This window comes from Aethalodelphis obliquidens, unplaced genomic scaffold (genome assembly GCF_003676395.1).
Source record: "Aethalodelphis obliquidens isolate GAN/ISIS:26980383/991018 unplaced genomic scaffold, ASM367639v1 scaffold57, whole genome shotgun sequence".
In the NCBI taxonomy this organism is placed as follows: Eukaryota; Metazoa; Chordata; class Mammalia; order Artiodactyla; family Delphinidae; genus Aethalodelphis; species Aethalodelphis obliquidens.
In genome coordinates, this window is record NW_020838001.1 from 8,386,254 (window position 1) to 8,405,581 (window position 19,328).

Consider the following 19,328-nt stretch of genomic DNA (forward strand, 5'->3'; position numbering starts at 1 on the left):
TATTTTATACATAGTAGTTTGTATCTCTTAATGCCCTCTCCTTTTCTTGCCCCTCCCCCTCTTCCCTTTGCCTACTGGTAACCACTAGTTTGTTCTCTATATCTGAGTGTTTCTTTTTTGTTATATTCTCTAGTTTGTTTTATTTGTGACCCGTGTAATTTTTAAAGGAAGTTTACAGTGACAGTTTGAGTGGAGTCAGCCTTGGAAAACCATCCAGGATATTAGAGAAGATGCATAGAAGTTGTGCTTGTAAAGTGGGGCAGGGTACTCACCAAATTTGCCAATGGGACAGACACAGCCATGATTGGTTAGTCAAGCTGGGATTGCATCTAAACCTCTATTTATACTGAGCCTTATTCTTGGCCCCTCCCTTTTTTGGTTTGCTTATAAAAACCAGCAATCACATCTCTTCCAGTATTGTTCCGAGTCAGGTGGACCGGCCAACTCAGGGAGAGAAAGCCTCCTGGTTCCAGACCCTGCCTCCACTTCTGCAAGGTAATTTCTGCTATTTATTTTTATCATGTATTATTATGATGTTTTGTAGGGCGTTTAAAATTGTGAGATGACTTGAATGGGATGAATAAACTTAACAGGAAAGAGAGAAGTTCGGTGTTCCCTGGAGTCGCTGGTGATCTCTACTTCATTTAGTGCATTCTGTCCTGTTAAAAGAGCTGCCCTTCTTCATTTCCTTCTCAAATGTCCCTTGTAGTTTGCAGAGCTGGCAGGTTTGCCTAACTTTTTCATTTTCTTTTCCTGCTAACTCCTCACTGCAGTTTTTCAGGTTTTCCTGCTCTGAACACTGAATTCTTTTAAGTCTGTGTTGGCTCCGTTTCAGCTCCAGGGATTTACATACAGTTTCCAAATCGTTTCTCTATAATAGTTCCACAGTAAAATAAATACTTGCGAAAATAAGAAGATCATAACGGCATCCTCCTCTGCTAATGAAGGCTAACTCTCAAAAGATGATTCCAATGAATGTTAAATATAGCAAATTAGAAGGGTTTTTTGTTGTTAGATCTGAGAATGCGGTGGCAGGCAGGAGCTGGAGAGAAAATCAGAAGTTAACTAAAGCCAGAGGGCTCCTATCACTGGGATTAGATCAGAGATAATGGTGCGATTTTATAAGCATACACTGGGAAATAGATCTTAAGGGGGGCTGGTCTGTTTGGATAATTGTGAAAAATGAGGTGTAGGTGATGTGCGTCGCATTAAAAAGAGGTGAAGTGGGGTCTTTCGTTCTCTCCCCGAATAACGTGTGCCGAGCATCAGCTCACATTTGAAGGGACATTTCTGGTTCCATTGTTTGTGTCGCCTGCGTCTCTGCAGCACCTGACTCCTTTAGAGATAGTCTAGCTGGGGTGGGGGGGGGCGGGGGGGCGAAACAGGATTATGTGTGGGCGGAGCTAAGTATATGGAGACCAACGTTCGATTTTCGATTTTCATTTCATACGATAATAATGAGTTCCTGGCTTTACTACAAAACCGAATGTTCCTGGCGTCCTCCTGTTGCTTTTGGAGTTTTCATTCTTAATTGTTTTAACTATACACGCTTTCCAAGTAAATCTTAAGTGTGAGTCTCCACCTTCTAAGGGGCCGGAATGTGTCCCACAGACGCCCTTACAGCGCATTCAGATCACTCTATGTCCATTTAAAAACACAGTATGTGTTTGCAACCCAGCACTCAGCCATTGGCAGAATTTTTCAACGACTTCCCAGTTTTGTTGGCACGTCTCCAGGAATAAGGTTCTTTGTAATTCTTTGCTCAAACGTAAGATCGCCTATAAAACGCTTAGCGGATAGATCAGTTAATAAAATTACTTTCAATTTGAAAATCTACAGTATGGTTTTTTTGTTGTTCTATTTTTTATTTTTTGCCGGGCCGGGGTGGGGGGGGGAGGGAGGAGAGAGAAACAGTAACTAACAAACCATATGATGCTATTATGCTCACAAAGTGGTAGTTTTGAGAGGGCATAGGGAAAAGTACCATTTTTTGCTCAGAAAATAATTCAGTAGCAACAAGGTCTGAGGGCCAGGAGCCTCATTGTTCTTAGTGAAACGATCATTTGTCAAAACATTTGATTGTTTCCCTATTCCTACTGAAAAGTTTGGACTTTTATTTTGCTCAATTTTGACACTAGGATTTTTAACTACCAGTGCTATTGTGTTTACAGCTTTCAAGGTTTCAGAGTTCAAAGGTTATCTATTAACATGTAGAGTGAGGCTACACTTATGTGAAGACTCAATTTGGTTTCACTTGTTCATAGTTTCTTTGTTTTGTAGCAGTGCCCGAAGTCATTTGTTTTGGTAAGTTAAATGAAGTTTCTTGTTTAGGAAGAGTATGTCTATGGACTGTATTTTGGTATGTGACTATAAGACTTTAAAAAATATTTTAAAGAAAGATATTCATCTTCCCTGAGAAAAGGAACTCTAGTACTAGAAGTGATCAATATCAGTGTACTTGAGTGAGGGAAAAAAAAAAGAGTTCTGGCTTAAGAATCTACTTCTGGAACTGCTAATTAATTAAGTGTGAGTAAGTAATTGGTTCACTTCCTTTTTAAAAAAGACTAACCAGACCATATGTGGGGTTAGTAGTTATATATAAAATGACAGCAAAACATCACACTTGGCAAATTCTTCCCCTTTGCTGAGAAACTGTCTCTCAAGTTCCATTTCCTACTTATTAAGGATTGCACTGCTCACCAGCGGAGCATTTATGTAGGGCTTTTTTTGTCCTGATTTATTAAAAATATACTTCAAGGGCCTTTCTTGATATGTTTTAAGTTTTTCCATTTTGGACACACCAAAGGCCAATAAAAAAAACACAACAAAACAAACTTGGCTATTTTGTGGTGACTTAACATAGCACCCTTTACTTTTGCATTCGTTTGCATCTTGGGGCAGAGAACTTGGTGGATATGAGTGTTGCTTCTTTGGTTCCTCCTTGGGGCTTACTTAAAATGGGGGAATATCACTGGCCTTCGGAATCATAACCTTTTCTTTTTTAGTGAGCAAATAAAAAGAATAGCTGCGAAACGCTTTCAATTAAGGGGAGGGGGAAGGCTAGTTTTTTTTTTTTTCCCTCCAGTTTTAAGCCTGGTTTCATCCACGTGGATTTCTATCAAAGCCAAGTGGATTCTTGGCATCTAGGCCAAGTTTAGAAACCTCAAGTTATAGCAGCGCAAGCTCAGCCCTTTCAGAAAAATAGGAACAACTAAAAGTAGCTTTACGGAGATACTAATTTAAAAAATATTTTAATCATCTTATCGACCTTTCTCATGCTTGAAGAAAATTTGAAAAAATGTTGTTTGTGCACAGTTGCCTTCTAACCTACCCAAATGGGGGTAAAGGCTTTTCGTTTGTTGGTAATGCAGGATGACCCAGGAGTTCGGGCGACCAGCCCCTCCCCTCGCCTGGGCACACCTTGCATGGGAGGGGGAAGCGGCGAGGCAGAGGCCTGGAACTGCGCTTGCGCACTGCCCTCGTGGCCCCCTCCCCGCGTACCTGTCACTGGAACCGCCGGGGCGCGCGCGGGCCACGTGAAGCCGGATGGCGGGAGGCGGGGGGTGTGGGGGTGGTGGAAGGCGCGCGCGTGCGCGGGAGTGGCAGGGCGAGAACAGGGAGTGCGCGCGCTCGGCCGCTCGCTCGCGTCCGGGAGGCGGAGGTCCGTGGCGGTGGGCGGGGCAGGGGCGCGCCTGCGCAGATCACGTGGATGTGGGGGCGTGGCAGAGGGCGTGGCCGGGCGGCCGGTGAAGGCAGGAGGCGGGGCGTCTCCGAGCGGCCGGGCCGAGGGAGGGCGCAACAGCTGCTCCTTGAGCACTTTCTGACCGAACAGTCCCCCTGCGCCTGACGCGCCGCGCCCCGGCGGCTCTAGGGACCCCCCGCGCCTGCACTGTCCTCGCGCAGACGAGTAGGGGGCGCCCGCGCCTTTGACCCCCGTGAGCACCCCCGCCCCGCTCACCTTAGCCCCGCGCCTGAGGTGAGCCCGGCCCCCAAATCCTCCAGGCGGGGGTGGGGGTGGGGGACGATCCTTTTGGGGGGAACTTCAAGGCGCGAAGCCCCGAGGCGCCCTGGGGGATGGCCTCGCCTCTCGCGCAGTGGCCCCAAGTCTCTTTTGGGGGGCCGGTGCGGGCGCGGAATCCGGGAGGTGTCCGCACAAAAGGCCGAGAGAAACTCCCCGTCGCCTCCCCTCCCTCTTGCCTTCCCCGCCCCCTCCCCTCCTCGCCTGCTCCCTCCTCATTCAAACCTCGGCTCGCTCGTGTGGTGTCAGTTCAGTCCCGGCCGCCGCCGAGCGAGGAAATGGCCGAGGAGCCGGAGCCGCAGGTAAAGGGGGCGCGCCCCCCGCCCCCGCGGGGCCCCAGGGGGCTCCTCGTCTCGCCCCTCCGGCGTCCCCGGAGCCCGCCCTCGAGTTTCCCGTGCTCGTTATCTCGTCCCCTCCCCGGACGGTTCCCCCGCCCCGCCGGCCCCCCCCCCCCCACCGTTCCTACTCTCTATTTCGCTCCTCTAGGGCGCCCCCTCCCCTCCTGGCTTCTGAGCGATTCCACTGGCGAGAAGGTGTCGGGCGAGCCCCCGGTGTGCACAGACTGTGTTTGACCATCACACTTACTCTGGGAAACAGTCTAGATGGCTTGGGGGCGGAGAAGTGCCCCCTTCCCTGGGTCGGGAGCCAGGGGCCCGCCGGAGGGAGCTCGGGGGCTGCGTGGGGGGCTGTTTCTGAAAAGTTGGGTGGCTCCGCCGGGCAGGTCTCCCCGTTTGCCAACTCTGCCGTGGGGCGCGGGCGGAGGGGAGCGGGCCGGCGCGGGGTCCCCTGCTATGGCCCGAGAGGGGCCGGGGCAAGTTGGAAACAGCCAAAACAATGCGTCCTAACAGGCATCCCCCGCAAACAATGGCCGGGACCGTCCGCACGGGCCGGGCGGAGGGCGCGTCTACAGGGGCCAAGGGAGGGGCTTGGCCTCGCCGCGGACCCGGCCGCGCACCCCAGCCAGCCCTCCGGGCGCCCCCAAATCCGTCCCCGGGAGTCCCGGTCCTCTGCCCACCCCTGAGCAGGCGGTGCACCGGGCTGCGTTTCCTGGATGTGTGATGAGGGGTTTTTTTTCCCCCCTTTAATTTTAAAATTTTTTTTAACTTTTTTTTTTAATAACCCTTAAATGCTTTAAGAATATATCACTCAATTCTAGTGGGAGACGCAAAGCCAGCTGGAAGCAGAACTAGGAACTCTAAAGGGCAGGAGGGATTGAAATGTTAGCCTAAAAGTGTTTCTTTTTTTTTTTTAAAAGGGAAGTTTCTGCCAGGAGGCGCTGAGTGGCGAGACCGCTCAGTTTCAGATGTAGAGCCCTCTTCACTCTTGATTTGGCCCCAAAATGCGAGCCGCACGGGATGGGGAGGGAGAGGGGGAGGAGGGCGCTGCTGGGGGCCCTGGGAGGCTGGATTTGGGATGGCCCGGGCGGTCTTGCTCCGAGGGGGCCAGACCAGGCCTGCGGGGTGCGCAGGCCGCGGTACCTGCGCCCCGGGGATCGGAATAGAAGTTCAAGTCCCGGGTTGGAGCCCACATTTTAGGATTCAGGGTGGGGCCACCGAGGACGGGAAGCCGCATTCTTGGGCGGGTGGGTGGGGGGGGGGGGGGGGGGGGGAGGCAGTTTCCCCCCAGGGCTTATTAAAGAGAGCAGGAGAGGGCCACCAGTGGCCACTTCTGGGACCCCAAGCAGCTTGTTCACACTTGGAGCAGTGTAAACTTTTTTTTCTCTCATTTTGTTGCTTTTTCCAAGAAAAGGATAGTCACTTCAGAGTTTGAGGCTTTGCTGTGTTGTTCCCCTTTGAAATTCCTTGAGCCTCAATTTATCTTTCTGGATCAGCCTATAGGGCTTGGAGCGTTAAGCTTGAACATTCCTTCACGTGTATTAAAGACAGGCGGGTGCAGTGGTTCTTTGGTCGGTCTGGGGTCCTATGTTATTGACCGCCGTGCAAACGAGCAGGTTTCCTAGTTTTCTAGATCGTTTGGAATCATTAAGGTGTATGTTTTAAGAAGCCTAGGTCTGATTTAGTTCAGGTTGATTCAATTATGTCTTCATCGCTTTTGAGTTGGTTGAATGAGTTGACATGAGATTAAGCCCAACAAAAGAAAAGGCAGGGTAACAGCAGCTGCCAGCCAGGCCTGGCCACTAGGTAGGGGTCCTTAGGGGGCCTGTACCTTCTCTTTTGTATGTGTCAAGAAGTACATTTAAAATGTTTTCGACTGTACTTTTTCCCCCCTGGAATGGATGGACCGTCTTGATTGATAGCAAATAAGACTTAAAATAGTGAATTTTGTAATACTTTGAGAATGAGTAATAGATTTAGATTTTCTAAAAAGTCTTTAGCGCAGTAGTGACAAGTGTAGAGCAATAACCTAATTGCTTTTTGTCTGAAAAGTGTAACAGTCAAACCACTAGTTTGTGCTTGCTTAGTTAATGTGTGCTAAGAACTTTTAAGGTGTGTCCTTAATGGTAGATGACTTTTTCTGAGAAGTCCTGTTTATTTTAGATACTGTTTTGTTTAGTATTCTAAAGACTGTAGTAGTGCGTGTGCGTGTGCGTGTGTGTGTGTGTGTGTGTGTGTGTTTAATCCTGGTGTTTTAGTGGAAGTCGACCCCCACCCCACATTGCTGCCATTTTAAATCAGTTATATAAATCCTGAATTCCAGAGGTAGGGACTTATTTAAAAATTCAGTTGTCAATAGCTACAGGCCAAATTTATCATTTATTTGGCTTGTTTGGTAGAATAGGGTTAATAATCCGATTGTTTGGAATTTTAATTATTTGGCGAGACGAGGGAGGCTGCTCCTTTAGAATTGCACATTGATTTTGCATGCTGGAGGAGGGAGTAGGGGAAGATTATGACTTTTCTAGGTAAAGGACACAGACTTTTTTCTTTCGTGTCCAACTTCTTTCAGTCCTTTTATCTTCACAACACCGTCGAACACTGCCGTTTGACCTTTGCTGTGTGTTTTTAATAACTTGTGAGATCGAAGTTTAGTAGTTGTCTTGGGTTCATATTATTCCCTTTCACTTCTTAATCAAAAAAAGGAACTAATACACCACTCAGATAAAACTTGTAGAAAATGTTTTGCTCCTTTGTCCTGAAGAATCGATTTAGATAACAGCTTGGTTGTTTTTTTTTTTTTCCAAGTAGGGGAGGAAGAGGGAGGGGTGATGGTTTTGACTTTCCCAGTAAAGGTTTAAGGTGGAGGTCGGTCTGCGTTCTCTTAATAATCCTCCATTTTTGGCAGTGGAACTTCAGGGAGAAATAGCAGCCCCTGTTTTAATAAAAACCCCTTCCAGTGGTCCTTTTCAAGAGGAAATCTGGAAATAAGACTCAGTCATCAAGTCACTTACAAACTGATGAAATAATTAAGGAATATAATGGCCTGGCAAGGACAGAGTCCCTCTGTCTCCTCATTTCAGATAAATGCTAATCACTTCTTTCTCTTTTAACAACATTTATGATGAAATGGCCTGTTTTTGCCACAGCAGGGTTGCTTTGCCAACCCAGAGCACTCTTAATTCTGATACGCTTGATTAGAGCCTCAGGGGTCCCAAAAGATGTGCTGTTTTCCCACTTTGTAAAATTACATTCTTTTCTCACAGTTGTCGCAAACATGATATTGGTTGATAAGAACTTTTGAGTAGTTTTAATGATACTTTACTGCTTACAGTCTACTACTTTAAAAAAAAGATAGACTTTTATCTCTCTTAAGACTATAAATGATTGGACCTTTTTTACATTTTACATGAAGCTTTGTTTCCATTTGCTCAAAAAAAAAAAAGAAAAGTCAATTCAGATCATTCCAGCTCACAGATGCCACTATGGCCTGTAAGCGTTTTCTAGCTTGCTGGGTATGACTTGTTTTAAATGGTTCATTTCTAATTTCAGTTTAATTGTGTAATAGTGTGTTTAATAGATGAATTGGAAAGGTGAAGTCAAAGAACTGAACAATGGCTATGTATTTTCAAGCTTCAGAATTACACAGTAAGAATGAAACACATGAGACAGTTGGATAAACTGAGTATTCATTCCTGTAGAATAAAATAAATGTAAAGAGATTTTAAGTTAAATGACTTTATTTGGAATATACTGAGTAGTTTTCAAATTGCTGAGGTGTGCTGCAGAATAAAAAAAAAACTGGAAGGTATTTACAGAACAGCCACTGAAGTGGAATTAGAGGAATCCAATCATATTAAATACTCTAAATAGTGAAGAGTTTAGTTACAGCCTGTAAAGGAAAGTCGTGACAGTGGAAGAGTCTTGATTTGTATGCCTCATCTTCAGATCTTTGGGGGAGGGGTGCTGACTAGTTTAAATGCACGTGGAAGAAAGAATGAGTTACACAAAGACAGCAGGAAATTTCTTAAATCTGCGGGAGGGAAGCTTGATCATCATAGCTGAATGGCCTCATTTGGGGCAGTATAAAACCTTCTGAAATGTTGGTGAAATGTTGACTTTTGGCAGTAAGGTGATCTGGATTATTTTTCTCCAACTGATACTATGGTTAGGCAAATTTGCAGTGGTATGTAGGGCAAAGGATTGGGAATTGAGACCATGAGGGCAGATAGAAATCTGACTTTGAGGAAGTGGGAGGACAGGGACCATCCTTTCCTAAAATCGGCAGCTATTGATAAGTAAGCTCAATTCTTGTATAAATCTATCTTCCCAGTAAATAGAGGGGCAGCCCCTGTCAGCCAGGTGCCACCACACGTTGCTCATTTACGCTTCGGGCTGGAATGCTCATTAGAACACTTTATATTTGAACATTTGTTGACGGACTCTTCTGAACATCCCCATAACTTCCTGCCCAGGGTAACAACATAACTGAGTTACTGGAAATTTGGGGCCAGTTTGGTAATTTTGTGATAAAGTTGAGAAATAAAATTACTAAACCCAAAAAGACAGCTTAATAAGTTGTATGAGAGAATTAGTTTAATTCTTTACCCTTTGTCCTCGAGCTTTACCAGAGTTGCTCTTGGCCTGTACGGCCCTCCACTTGCTATGGGAGAGCAATCGTGGAGTGAGCTGCTAGTTTTTTAACGGGTTCGTGTAATGTTTTTTGTGTTGGTGTTCATTAGTTTCTAGTGTGTCGGGGAACCTTCTGAATTTAAAATATAGTTCTATGGACTGGAAATTGAGAGTCCACATATGTATTGTTCCTGAGTCAGCATTAGGAAGAACACTTGTTTTTATATTTCCTACCTGTAACAAATCAGGATAACCTCAGAACAGTTCAGTTATACCAGAAGAAGTGTTTTTGTGTTTTTTAAATTAGTGGATAAGTTCTTTTCAGTTCAGTATATAAGTCTACTGAGCAGTGATTGTATTAATTGAAGGGAGACTTTTTTTTCTTATTTTTGAGAGCAAATAGGTGATTTGAAAGAGCCAGACATGCAGCTTTAGTATTTACTCAACAGAGATGGGGAGGGGAATATTTAAATGTGGCTAAAGAAAGATCTCATGCCTTAAAAGGCATTGCCCTTGTTTACATATAATCTGAAGTTGGTTAAATTGGCTATAATTAAGAACATTCACCATTAGGCACTGTGGAAAAAGAGGTGTAGTTGTGTAGGGTAATGGGTAATATGATGGTTATAGTGATTTGTATATCTGTGTGTGTTATATACACACAGATATACATATACACACGTGTGTGTGTGTGTGTGTGTGCAGTGTTTTCTTTGTAGAGAGTTAAAGAATACAGGTAGTTTTTGTTTTTTTTTTTAGTTTGTTGAAATCTCTCTGAAGTTAGTCCTGTCCAAAATCTTTGCAAAATACTTAAGGTAGTACTGGTTAAGTGGTAATAATAGAAACTCACGATAGCAGTGTGCTTAATCTTGCTTAAGTAAAAATTAAAACAATTAATTTCCCTTATAATTCTTTTTTTCACGTCAAGATGGAATTTTTAAAAGCCAGTTTACAGGCCACAGTATCTGTTAATATTGATAATACTAAAACTAAAAATATGTGGTGTTTTAAGTTCATATTAAGATCGTTTATCAAGCTTAATTAATTTAGGAGGATTCAGGCAGAGTTCTTAATCATGACGCTGAAATATGCTAGTAGGAATATATTTTTATCCTACTTCGATCTCTAATCCCATGTAGCACCGAGCACCTACACAGAATTTCAAGAAAATGAGCCTTTATCCCATCGGATCTTCGCAAGCCTTGCCTTTGAACAATCATTTGCTTTCGAATAGATTGTAATGTTGAATGTAAACTTCGAATATTTTAGTCTTTCTCTCTCGCTTAACTTTTAAACATCTTTCCACAGCTATGTTGGGGAAGTTGGGTTGGCCATCTGTTCAGTGGGTGTGACCTTGGTGATTTCCTTGCAATAGTGTTGAAGGATTTAAAGTTGTAGGTTTTGATTGCTACTGTAGATTACTTTGTAGAGTTCTCTTCACTTGTCAGATTAAGGAAAAAATAGTATGTGCAAAATAGAGAAGGGAAACCTATAGAAAAACCGGCAGTTTCCTAACCACATCTTGGAGATAATTTTGAAGTTTAAAGGATACAAATGAATTGGCCGGAGACTAGTAGTTTGTTTAGACTGAATGTTTTAGTGATCATTTATTTGGACGCTTAGGTAACTTGGGTGGTGGTAGGGGGAGTAGATTTGTAGGAATACTGCAAATTACTTGACTATAAATAGAATTTTTAAGTGTGTTTGACAGGTTTTGAGGGCCTTGAATACCTTATTGCTCCATAATATGGTAATAAATACTCCATGCCAAGACATGTCAGATAACCTGTTCAGCCGAGGTAGGGATGTGGGGTCTCTAAAGGCGACAGTTTGAGTACAGCTGTACATTAAGAACAGTATTTCCAAATTAACATTGTCAGCAAGCTGGCATTCACCTCTGATTTACTGTGCTTAAGCACAAATTATGGTGCTTTTCATTAAGCATTGTATACTGGGTAGTATCAATATTTGCTAATTTCAAGGTCGATAGGTATTGGCAGAATTCATAGTAAATTTACTCACAGATGAATATCTGCTTTAAAAAGAGATAAATGACCTAAAGAACACCAGACTTATATTTCAGGTGGTTGTAGCAGTTATGGCTTCTATTCTTTTCAAAGCTTATGTTGTGGTGAATTAGAAAAAAGTATCTACTTAAGTGATCACAGTATAAATTAAACCCTAGTATTCGCTCAAAATATTAGATTATACTAAATAACCTCTTGCCTTAGGTGCCTTAGGTGTGTCTGGCTGATGGTCAAGTGCTGTCATTAACCTGAGTAAAGGTTAAGAAAACTTGTTTTAGACGTTGAAAAACATTTTTGCTGAGCGCCTTTCAATAAGCTGAGTGTGTTCAGAATGCTCACTTTTCTTCAAACTAAAAGCAGTTAGACTGTAGGTGTTGGTTTATAACGTCTTCCCTACCCCCTCCATCTCCAGTTCTTTGTCGAGACAGACAATTCACTTTATCAGCAGTGCCATTGGCGTACTGTTGGCGTCCGTGTGCTCCATACATGGAAACGCCGAAAGTGCTGGGGAGCCTGTGTGTGCACACTTCCCTCAGTTGGAATGGTGATATGTTGCTGTTACCAGTAATTAGGTTACGATGTCTGGTTTCCTTAAGTTCTGTTATTATTAAAGTCTTTATTATTACAGGCACTCTATAAAGATTTTTGTTGAGCAGACTGATTTTGAGTGTAGTTATTGATGTATAGTTTAAGGAAGTGTTTTGTCTGCATTTAGTTTTCTAAGTCGAGTTGAGGGTATTTGCTTAGAGAGATGTCCCTAGCAGGCCCTGCATTTTGGGTTTGGTAGGTCAATAAGGAGAGTGGTTATAAAGCCAAGTGATGCAGTTTTGCTTCTACTAGTTAACTTTATGGTATGATTATATATGATTCATTTTTTATTATACTCTTAACATTGCAGAAAATGGCAATTAGATGGCAGCCTCAGATAGCTGTGTAGAAGTCTTGATGAACGTTCAAGTTAATTTTAATATCAAGTCAGTTACGGTTGGTGACTGTGGCCAAAAATGCACGTACTCATTCTCTACCTGTACTGATTATGTGGTGTTTCTTGAGAGCCTCACCCTGTGCCAGGGACCCTCTCTAGGCACTGGGGGGCAGCAGTGAGCCAGGCCGACAGGATCTCTGCCCCTGGGATCTTACTTTAAAGGGAGTGGCCCATAGTTTTCGTATCTTTTGGGAGAATAGTAAGGATTGCTTGTGACCCTAGTGCTGGGGACAGCTGGGCACAGTTAATGACCATCAGAATCTGTCCCAGAAACTTCCCTGGAGGAAGAAGTCCTTGGGTTTTGCCTGGGAGGGTCTTCTTCCCCAGCTGACTGCACCCCAAGATTCCCTGGCCTGGGACATCCTTCCCTCCCTCCTGTTCACCCTCTTGGGCAAAACTGAAGCTCTTCTTTCTCCGAAGGTTTTTCCCACTACCCTCCTTTACCAATCCTTTAGGTCTTGTGTTGGAAGCTGATGATGACTTACTTAACCCAGATATTTAACATTTCAGAGATAGAGTTGAAACTAAATTGTCTTTCTAAGACAGGAATTTCCAGTATATGCTGTTACCCAATGTGGGAAATAATAGGGATGTACCCACATCATGTTTGATCCAGATACTGAGTTTAGGATTGGTGTCTTTTGGGGAAAGATCATTTATAGAAAAGTGGAGTTCCCCCAAACTTAAAAATGTCACAGACTAGTCAAATTTCTTATAAAAAAAAAAATTATGTTGAGGTCTGACCTGGGGGACTTTGATTTTGCCAAATTAGGACATTAAAAAAAAAAAAGCCTGCAATTGCCACTCTTGTTTTATGAAAAGGGTATTTTGGCATCAAAAAGTAGAAAGGACCTTAAATAAAGGACAATCTTTATTCAGATTGGAATTAATTCACATAGCTTTGTGTAGAGCTCATTGAGCAGTTTTTCTCTTTCTCATTCAGCTGTTGGCCAGTGAAAACAGTGTTGTCGGGTTTGAGAACTGCTTTTCTAGAGTGTGTGCTGTTACTTTCTTCAGTTAAAATATTACCTGGGACACTAGCACTCAGTAAATATTTGTTGAATGAGTAAATGACTACACAGAAACCCGAATTATCAATCACAGATCCAAATATCATTTAACGTCTTGATTAGCATAATCATTAAATATTCTTTTGAGTATGTCTATCCATAAATGTAGATCTAACCCCAGGACCACAGAGTTTTGGAACCTGGCAAGTGGTCCTGTAATTTAACCACCCTCATTAAGTAGACAGAGAAAGGTGCGGTATGTAGTGGTGCCAGCTTTAAGGTTGTGGCTTGGCCAGGACTGGAACTCAGGTCTCTGGAGTGTTCTGTTCTGTCCTACCCAGCAGCTGGTAGTCGGCCCATGTGTTTATCCTCCACTGTGATTGCAATAAAAGACTAAGAAATTAAGATAAAACACTTTAGTCCATTCTTTCTGTACCCTAAACTTTGATCTGCAGTCTTATTTAGAAAAGCTTAATGTTAAAGATCTAGTTTACTCAAAACTAAAGATAACAGGGAGTATGAGAATTTTCTTTCTCTGAGCGTAAAGAGTGGAAGAAATGTTTCCTCCTCCTCTGAGCCTACAGGCCCTTCCTTGCTCTTTGAGGAAGTGGAGAGAAGGAAAGTTGTGTGTGTTTTTTTAATATAACGTTGACTGTGGTGGGAATAGTTTGCATGTCTTTTTGTTTTCTTGGGTAGAATTAACTGACTTCAGTTAAAGGAGTTGGGACTATTTAAAAATAATTCCTGTGCTTGCTGTAAAGGTGGAGGGTGTTGGCTTTAGAGGTTAATTCTTCTGCAAGAGTGAAAATTAGCTTCTAGATCGGACCCTGTAGAGTTAAATCAACTCATGCATTTTTTTACCTGGTCAGTGTATATGTGAAAGGTGGATTAGAAATGAGAGGATCTATTTTCTGATGAAACACTAAGCCACGTTGAACCAGCTATGTTGAGGATTTTATTTTAAATGTGTACATTCACAGAGTAGCTTTGTGTATATTTGTTGTTTGGACAAGGAAGCCCTACCCTGCCTGACGCTGTTAAAAGCAAACTGGGATTTGGGCAGTGGAATGAAGGCCAGAATATCCAGTGAACCAAAATACATCAATATCAAGGTTCTGCTTTGCCAGGAGGAGCAGCGGTTCTGAGGTGTGTTTCTTGAATGGGGATTTTAGGAAAGGGTCCCATTTTCTTGTGCTTATGTTGTTGACTTATGTATGGGTAATCTTTGAGTGTGCTTTTAGGCATTTGTGTTTCTTGTATGATTTGTCTGTAAGAGAGTTTGAAACTCTGGCTTTTGAAATTTTACCTAAAGTGCTTTTATTGTTATTTTTTACAATTCTTATAGTCTCTATACTTATACAGGTTGTTTGTAAGGATACACATGTGCATTTTAATGGCAGTTAAAACAAACTCAGCTGAAATTGACAATTTCTGTCCTGAAACTTTACATTTTAGATGTAAATCATTAAAGCACCAGGTTTTCAGTTTAACTGCATGAATTTCTGGCAGTTTGATAAGGGTACTGACTGGATAAAATGCTAATGATTTAATTAACGAGCACTTTAACAGGATGCGCTGTATTAGTTAAAAGTGAAGCAGCTGAATTAGGTACATTCTGTGCTTCGTGGGAAGGACCACTGTGAGTCATCGGCCAGCCTTCTCTTTTCTCTGACTGGAGCTATAGCCGTTTCTATTTTTTTTTCCTCTAGGTTTTGGAAATCCCTTGTCTCCAGGTTGCTGGAATTGACTTCTTGCTCAACTGAATCACTCACTTGATGAAGACAAAGAGAACTAATGCTTTGTGCTGACTCACCTCTGAATCCAAGCACTGGGGAGTCTGTCTGCCTGGTTTGTGGAAAGATCCAGTGATTGTTTTTATCACTAAGCTTCCTGAGACTTCTGAAGATAAGAAGTCAGAGGAATATACACTTTCTTTTGAATTTTCATAACATACTTGCTCTAGTTTTGAAGCCTCGGGCTGCTGGGCGTGTGAGTGACAAGTCTTTACAAGTGGCCTTATTCCAACTCCAGAGATTCCTCACCCAGATTCTAATTTTATATACAATCCTCAAGAGACAGGAAACATGCCAACTCAATCCCTCTTGATGTATATGGATGGACCAGAAGTTATTGGCAATTCTCTTGGCACCCAAATGGAGATCGATGATGCCATGACAATAAAAGGAACCGCTGCTGTTCCTTTCAGAGCCACACAGGAGAAAAACATAATCCAAATAGAAGGGTATATGCCCTTGGACTGCATGTTTTGCAGTCAGACCTTCACACATTCGGAAGACCTCAATAAACACGTCTTAATGCAACATCGGCCTATCCTCTGTGAGCCCGCCGTTCTGCGTGTTGAAGCAGAGTATCTGAGTCCTCTTGATAAAGTTCAGGTGAGAACAGAACCTCCAAAGGATAAGAATTGCAAGGAAAACGAAGAACTTTGCTGTGAAGTGTGTGGGCAGACGTTTCGAGCCGCCTTCGACGTTGAGATCCACATGAAGAAACACAAGGACTCTTTCACTTACGGGTGTAATGTGTGTGGCAGAAGATTCAAGGAGCCCTGGTTTCTGAAGAATCACATGCGAACGCACACAGGCAAATCGGGGGCCAAGAGCAGACCACAGCCAGGCCTGGAGAGCCCGGTGACCATCAACGAGGTGGTGCAGGAGCACGCGGCTGAGAGCGTCTCATCTCCTTACAAGATCTGCATGGTTTGTGGCTTTCTGTTTCCAAATAAAGAAAGTCTCATTGATCACAGGAAGATGCACACCAAAGACACTGCTTCCGGTACCCGCAGCTCACAGACAGACACGCAGCAGGAGGGAATGCCGTCTCCGGGGGAAGAGTTGCTGCAGTTCTTAAACCTAAGACCCAGGTCTCACCCTGAGGTCGCGAAGAAGCCGGCCAAATGGATACCTCAGCTGGACCCGTTCACCACCTACCAAGCCTGGCAGCTGGCCACCAAAGGGAAGGTCGCTGTGTGCCGAGAGGTGAAGGAGCAGCCGGGCCAGGAGGGGAGCACCGACAACGATGAGTCCTGTTCAGACAAAGAAGAGCTGGGGGAAATTTGGAACGCGAATAAAAGCCATCCCGAAGGTTCCGGAAAGTCCAAGACAAGTAAAAGCGGTTGTCCAGGTCTCTCACAAGATAAGGAGAAGCCCAGACACCCCGCCGGTGAAGTGCCTTCCATGGACACAGACCCCAAGTTAGCCAGTAACAAAGAGAAGCCGACGCATTGCTCCGAGTGTGGCAAAGCCTTCAGAACCTACCACCAGCTGGTCCTGCACTCCCGGGTGCACAAGAAGGACCGTAGGGCCGATGCCGAGTCGCCGCCCATGTCAGTGGACGGCAGGCAGCCAAGCACCTGTTCTCCGGACCTGCCCCCAACCCTGGAGGAGAACGGAGCCATCGATCGAGAAGGTGGCTCTGAAGACGGGTCCGAGGATGGGCTTCCAGAAGGGCTCCACCTGGGTAAGCTGCTGGGTGGTGCACTGTCCCTCCTCTGCTCGGTGCCAGAGGACACTAGCCGGTTATCAGGGTGGGGAGGTGAGTTTGAGTGCCGGCTGTTTCTGGTGTCATCCCCCTGTTGTAAGTCCCTTAGCCTCTCGGGGCCTTCACTTTCTCATTTCTGTAACAGTAGGGTGGAGTTATAAGGCTTATCGAGGTTTCTTCCTGTTCTAAGAGTGATGTGATTTCATACTTTGCTAACAGGAGACACACATTATTTTATTTTTTTTAAACCAATCTTTTAAATTAATTAATTAATTTTTGGCTGCGTTGGATCTTCGTTGGGTCTTCGTTGCTGTGCGTGGGCTTTCTCTAGTTGGGCGAGCGGAGGCTACTCTTGGTTGCGGTGCACGGGCTTCTCATCACAGTGGCTTCTCTTGTTGCGGAGCATGGGCTCTAGGCGCGCGGCTCAGTAGTTGTGGCTCGTGGGCTCTAGAGCGCAGGCTCAGTAGCTGTGGTTCGCGGGCTTAGCTGCTCCGCGGCATGTGGGATCTTCCTGAACCGGGGCTCGAACCCACGTTCCCTGCGTTGGCAGGCAGATTCTTAACCACTGCGCCACCAGGGAAGTCCCAGGACACACATGATTTTACCTTGTGCATCGGCGCTGCTTCGCTGGGGCAGTTTTGCCCCCAGTGGACATCTGGCACTGTCTGGAGACAGTTTTGGTCGTCACCACTGTGTTGGTGTGTGTGCCGCTGACACCCAGTAAGTGGAGGCCTGGGATGCACTACACATCCTCCCAGGCACAGGGCAGGCCCCCCCCCCCCCCACCCCTACCAGTAGTGTCAGAGTTGAGAGATGCTGGCCTTCCCTTACAGTTTCCCAGCATTTCTGATCTTAATCTATAAAAACAAGTTATCCTTATATGCAGTGCACTTCCCTTTCTGTCAAGGGCCAGCTTTCACACGTTTATTCCAAACGGATATCTGTGGGCACAGATCAGTACTGGGAATGGTTGTCAATCAGAGGAAGAGTATTAGGCCATTTGGTGCTGCCTGGTCCCCTATCCTTTGTGTCTGGGGGCAAGTATTCATTCATAGCTCATTCACTGAAACAATTTGTAAAGTAAAGAGAATGTGAACACACCAAAGATGATGTAAAGATCTCACTTGCTCAGTCAAAATTCTAATGTACTGATGGCATTTATGGGAAACGGAAGCCATCGCTGAGGTCCTGTTGACCTATCTCTTGAGTCCCAGTGGGCGTCATCTAGGGCGGAGAATTCCACCTGTGGTTCAGATCGTGCCCGTCTTCACGTAAACCACAGCTTCTCTACCCATTTAATAATATTTTGTTTGAACAGAGGATTCTGCTGCTGGAGAACACTGAATAAACCCCTGCATAATCAACACAGGAATGATGAGATCATGAATTAGTCTTAGAGAAACGGTATCATTTACAGACTGGTCTTGGGTTTAAACATGCTGGCCTCTTGCATTGTAACTTGACAGTGTGTTGATGTCTCTAAGAACCCCGGGTGTGAGATCCAGGGTGAATGTGACCAGATAATACATCTTCTCTGAAGCTGGTGCCCAGTTCTTTTTCTGATCACAGGATGGGTGTGAGAGCAGCAGTTTTCATATCAAATATTTAGCATGTTTAGAGTTTCCTGGGAGACAGGAAACCTAGCACTTAGCATGCTTACAATGTTCATTTTTCAGAAATCTAGAAAACGCATTATGGTGTCTTAATGACATCATAAACATGACTTTAAACCAGCCCTCCAGTTTTCTAAGTGATTCCTCTTAGTGGCAGTGCTGTTTGTGGGCCTGCAGTAATGGGGAGGTAATTAGGCCTGTGAGATAGATGCCGCGGTGCCCTGAAAGAAATGAGCTAGCCGGTCACATTCTGCCAGTAGGTGGTGTGGGCAGAACTTGGTGGAAAACTTGGGCCCAGTCGGCAGGCAGATAGAATAGCCCATGATAGTTGGGAGCGCCAAGACTTGCGTTGAGTCTGGTTCTACCACTGCCTTGTTCTGTGACCCATTTCGTGTTGCTTAACCTTTCTTTGCCCTGATTTCCCTGTTTACAAAATTGGTTCATTGACCCTTGTCTTCCACCTCCCAAGGATGATTTCAACTGCCTATTTATAAAAAGTCCTCTAAAGGGCAGCACAAGCAAAATCACAGGTGGTGCTGAAGGACCAGGAACCAGGTAGATGTGGACATTTCCCAGGAACCAGGTAGATGTGGACATTTCATGCCCTTTGTGTTAGAATAAAGGCGTTTCATAACGTTTGGGATATGATGCAACATACCGTAAATCCTGACACATAGCTGGAAGTAGGAAATTGCAGTGAGGTGCAAGCCCAGCTACAGAGTTGGGTGTGATTGTCAGAAAGAGAGCTGGGCATTCTGCGTTAGGGAATGGACTTTCATGAATTAATATTATGATGTGGTCTTCTAGTCTAGATTTATTTTATTGTTATGTACTATATCAGCCAGGCTTTCTTTAGATTTACTTTTAAGATCAAAAAGCAGAGTAAATAATTTATCTTTATTGTTTTCAACTTTAAGCTATAAATGGCTTTAATAATAGTTGTTCATGTAAATTATTTTTAAAAGTCTTCATGACACCTTTTTAGATCAAGGGTTGTCTCTGCTGTCTTAGAGTGTCCAGAGGTTTAGAGGTGGCTACATTGTCTTCAGGGAAGTTTAGGGGTGACAGAGATTTTATAGTCCTGTCTTTTTTTTTTTTGGCTGTGCCTCGTTCCCCGACTAGGGATTGAACCTGGGCCCTCGGCAGTGAAAATGTGGAGTCCTAACTACTGGACCGCCAGGGAATTCCCTATATAGTCCCGTCTTTATTG

At 44.3% G+C, this 19,328-nt stretch overlaps 1 protein-coding gene across 3 annotated transcripts in view; it reads left to right on the forward strand.

Annotated features, from left to right (window-relative positions):
* Positions 1-19,328, forward strand: part of ZNF217 (zinc finger protein 217) — a 39,373-nt gene that overhangs the window by 10,854 nt on the left and 9,191 nt on the right. The window contains exons 2-3 of one of the 3 annotated variants that reach the window (XM_027086958.1): positions 416-495; positions 14,717-16,484. In XM_027086958.1, coding sequence (XP_026942759.1) covers positions 15,092-16,484 — 1,393 coding nt within the window. In that variant the 5' untranslated portion in view covers positions 416-495; positions 14,717-15,091. Of the gene's footprint in view, positions 1-415; positions 496-3,777; positions 3,977-4,153; positions 4,321-14,716; positions 16,485-19,328 lie in introns of those variants that run through there. The other 2 variants (XM_027086959.1, XM_027086960.1) reach the window with 2 other exon arrangements.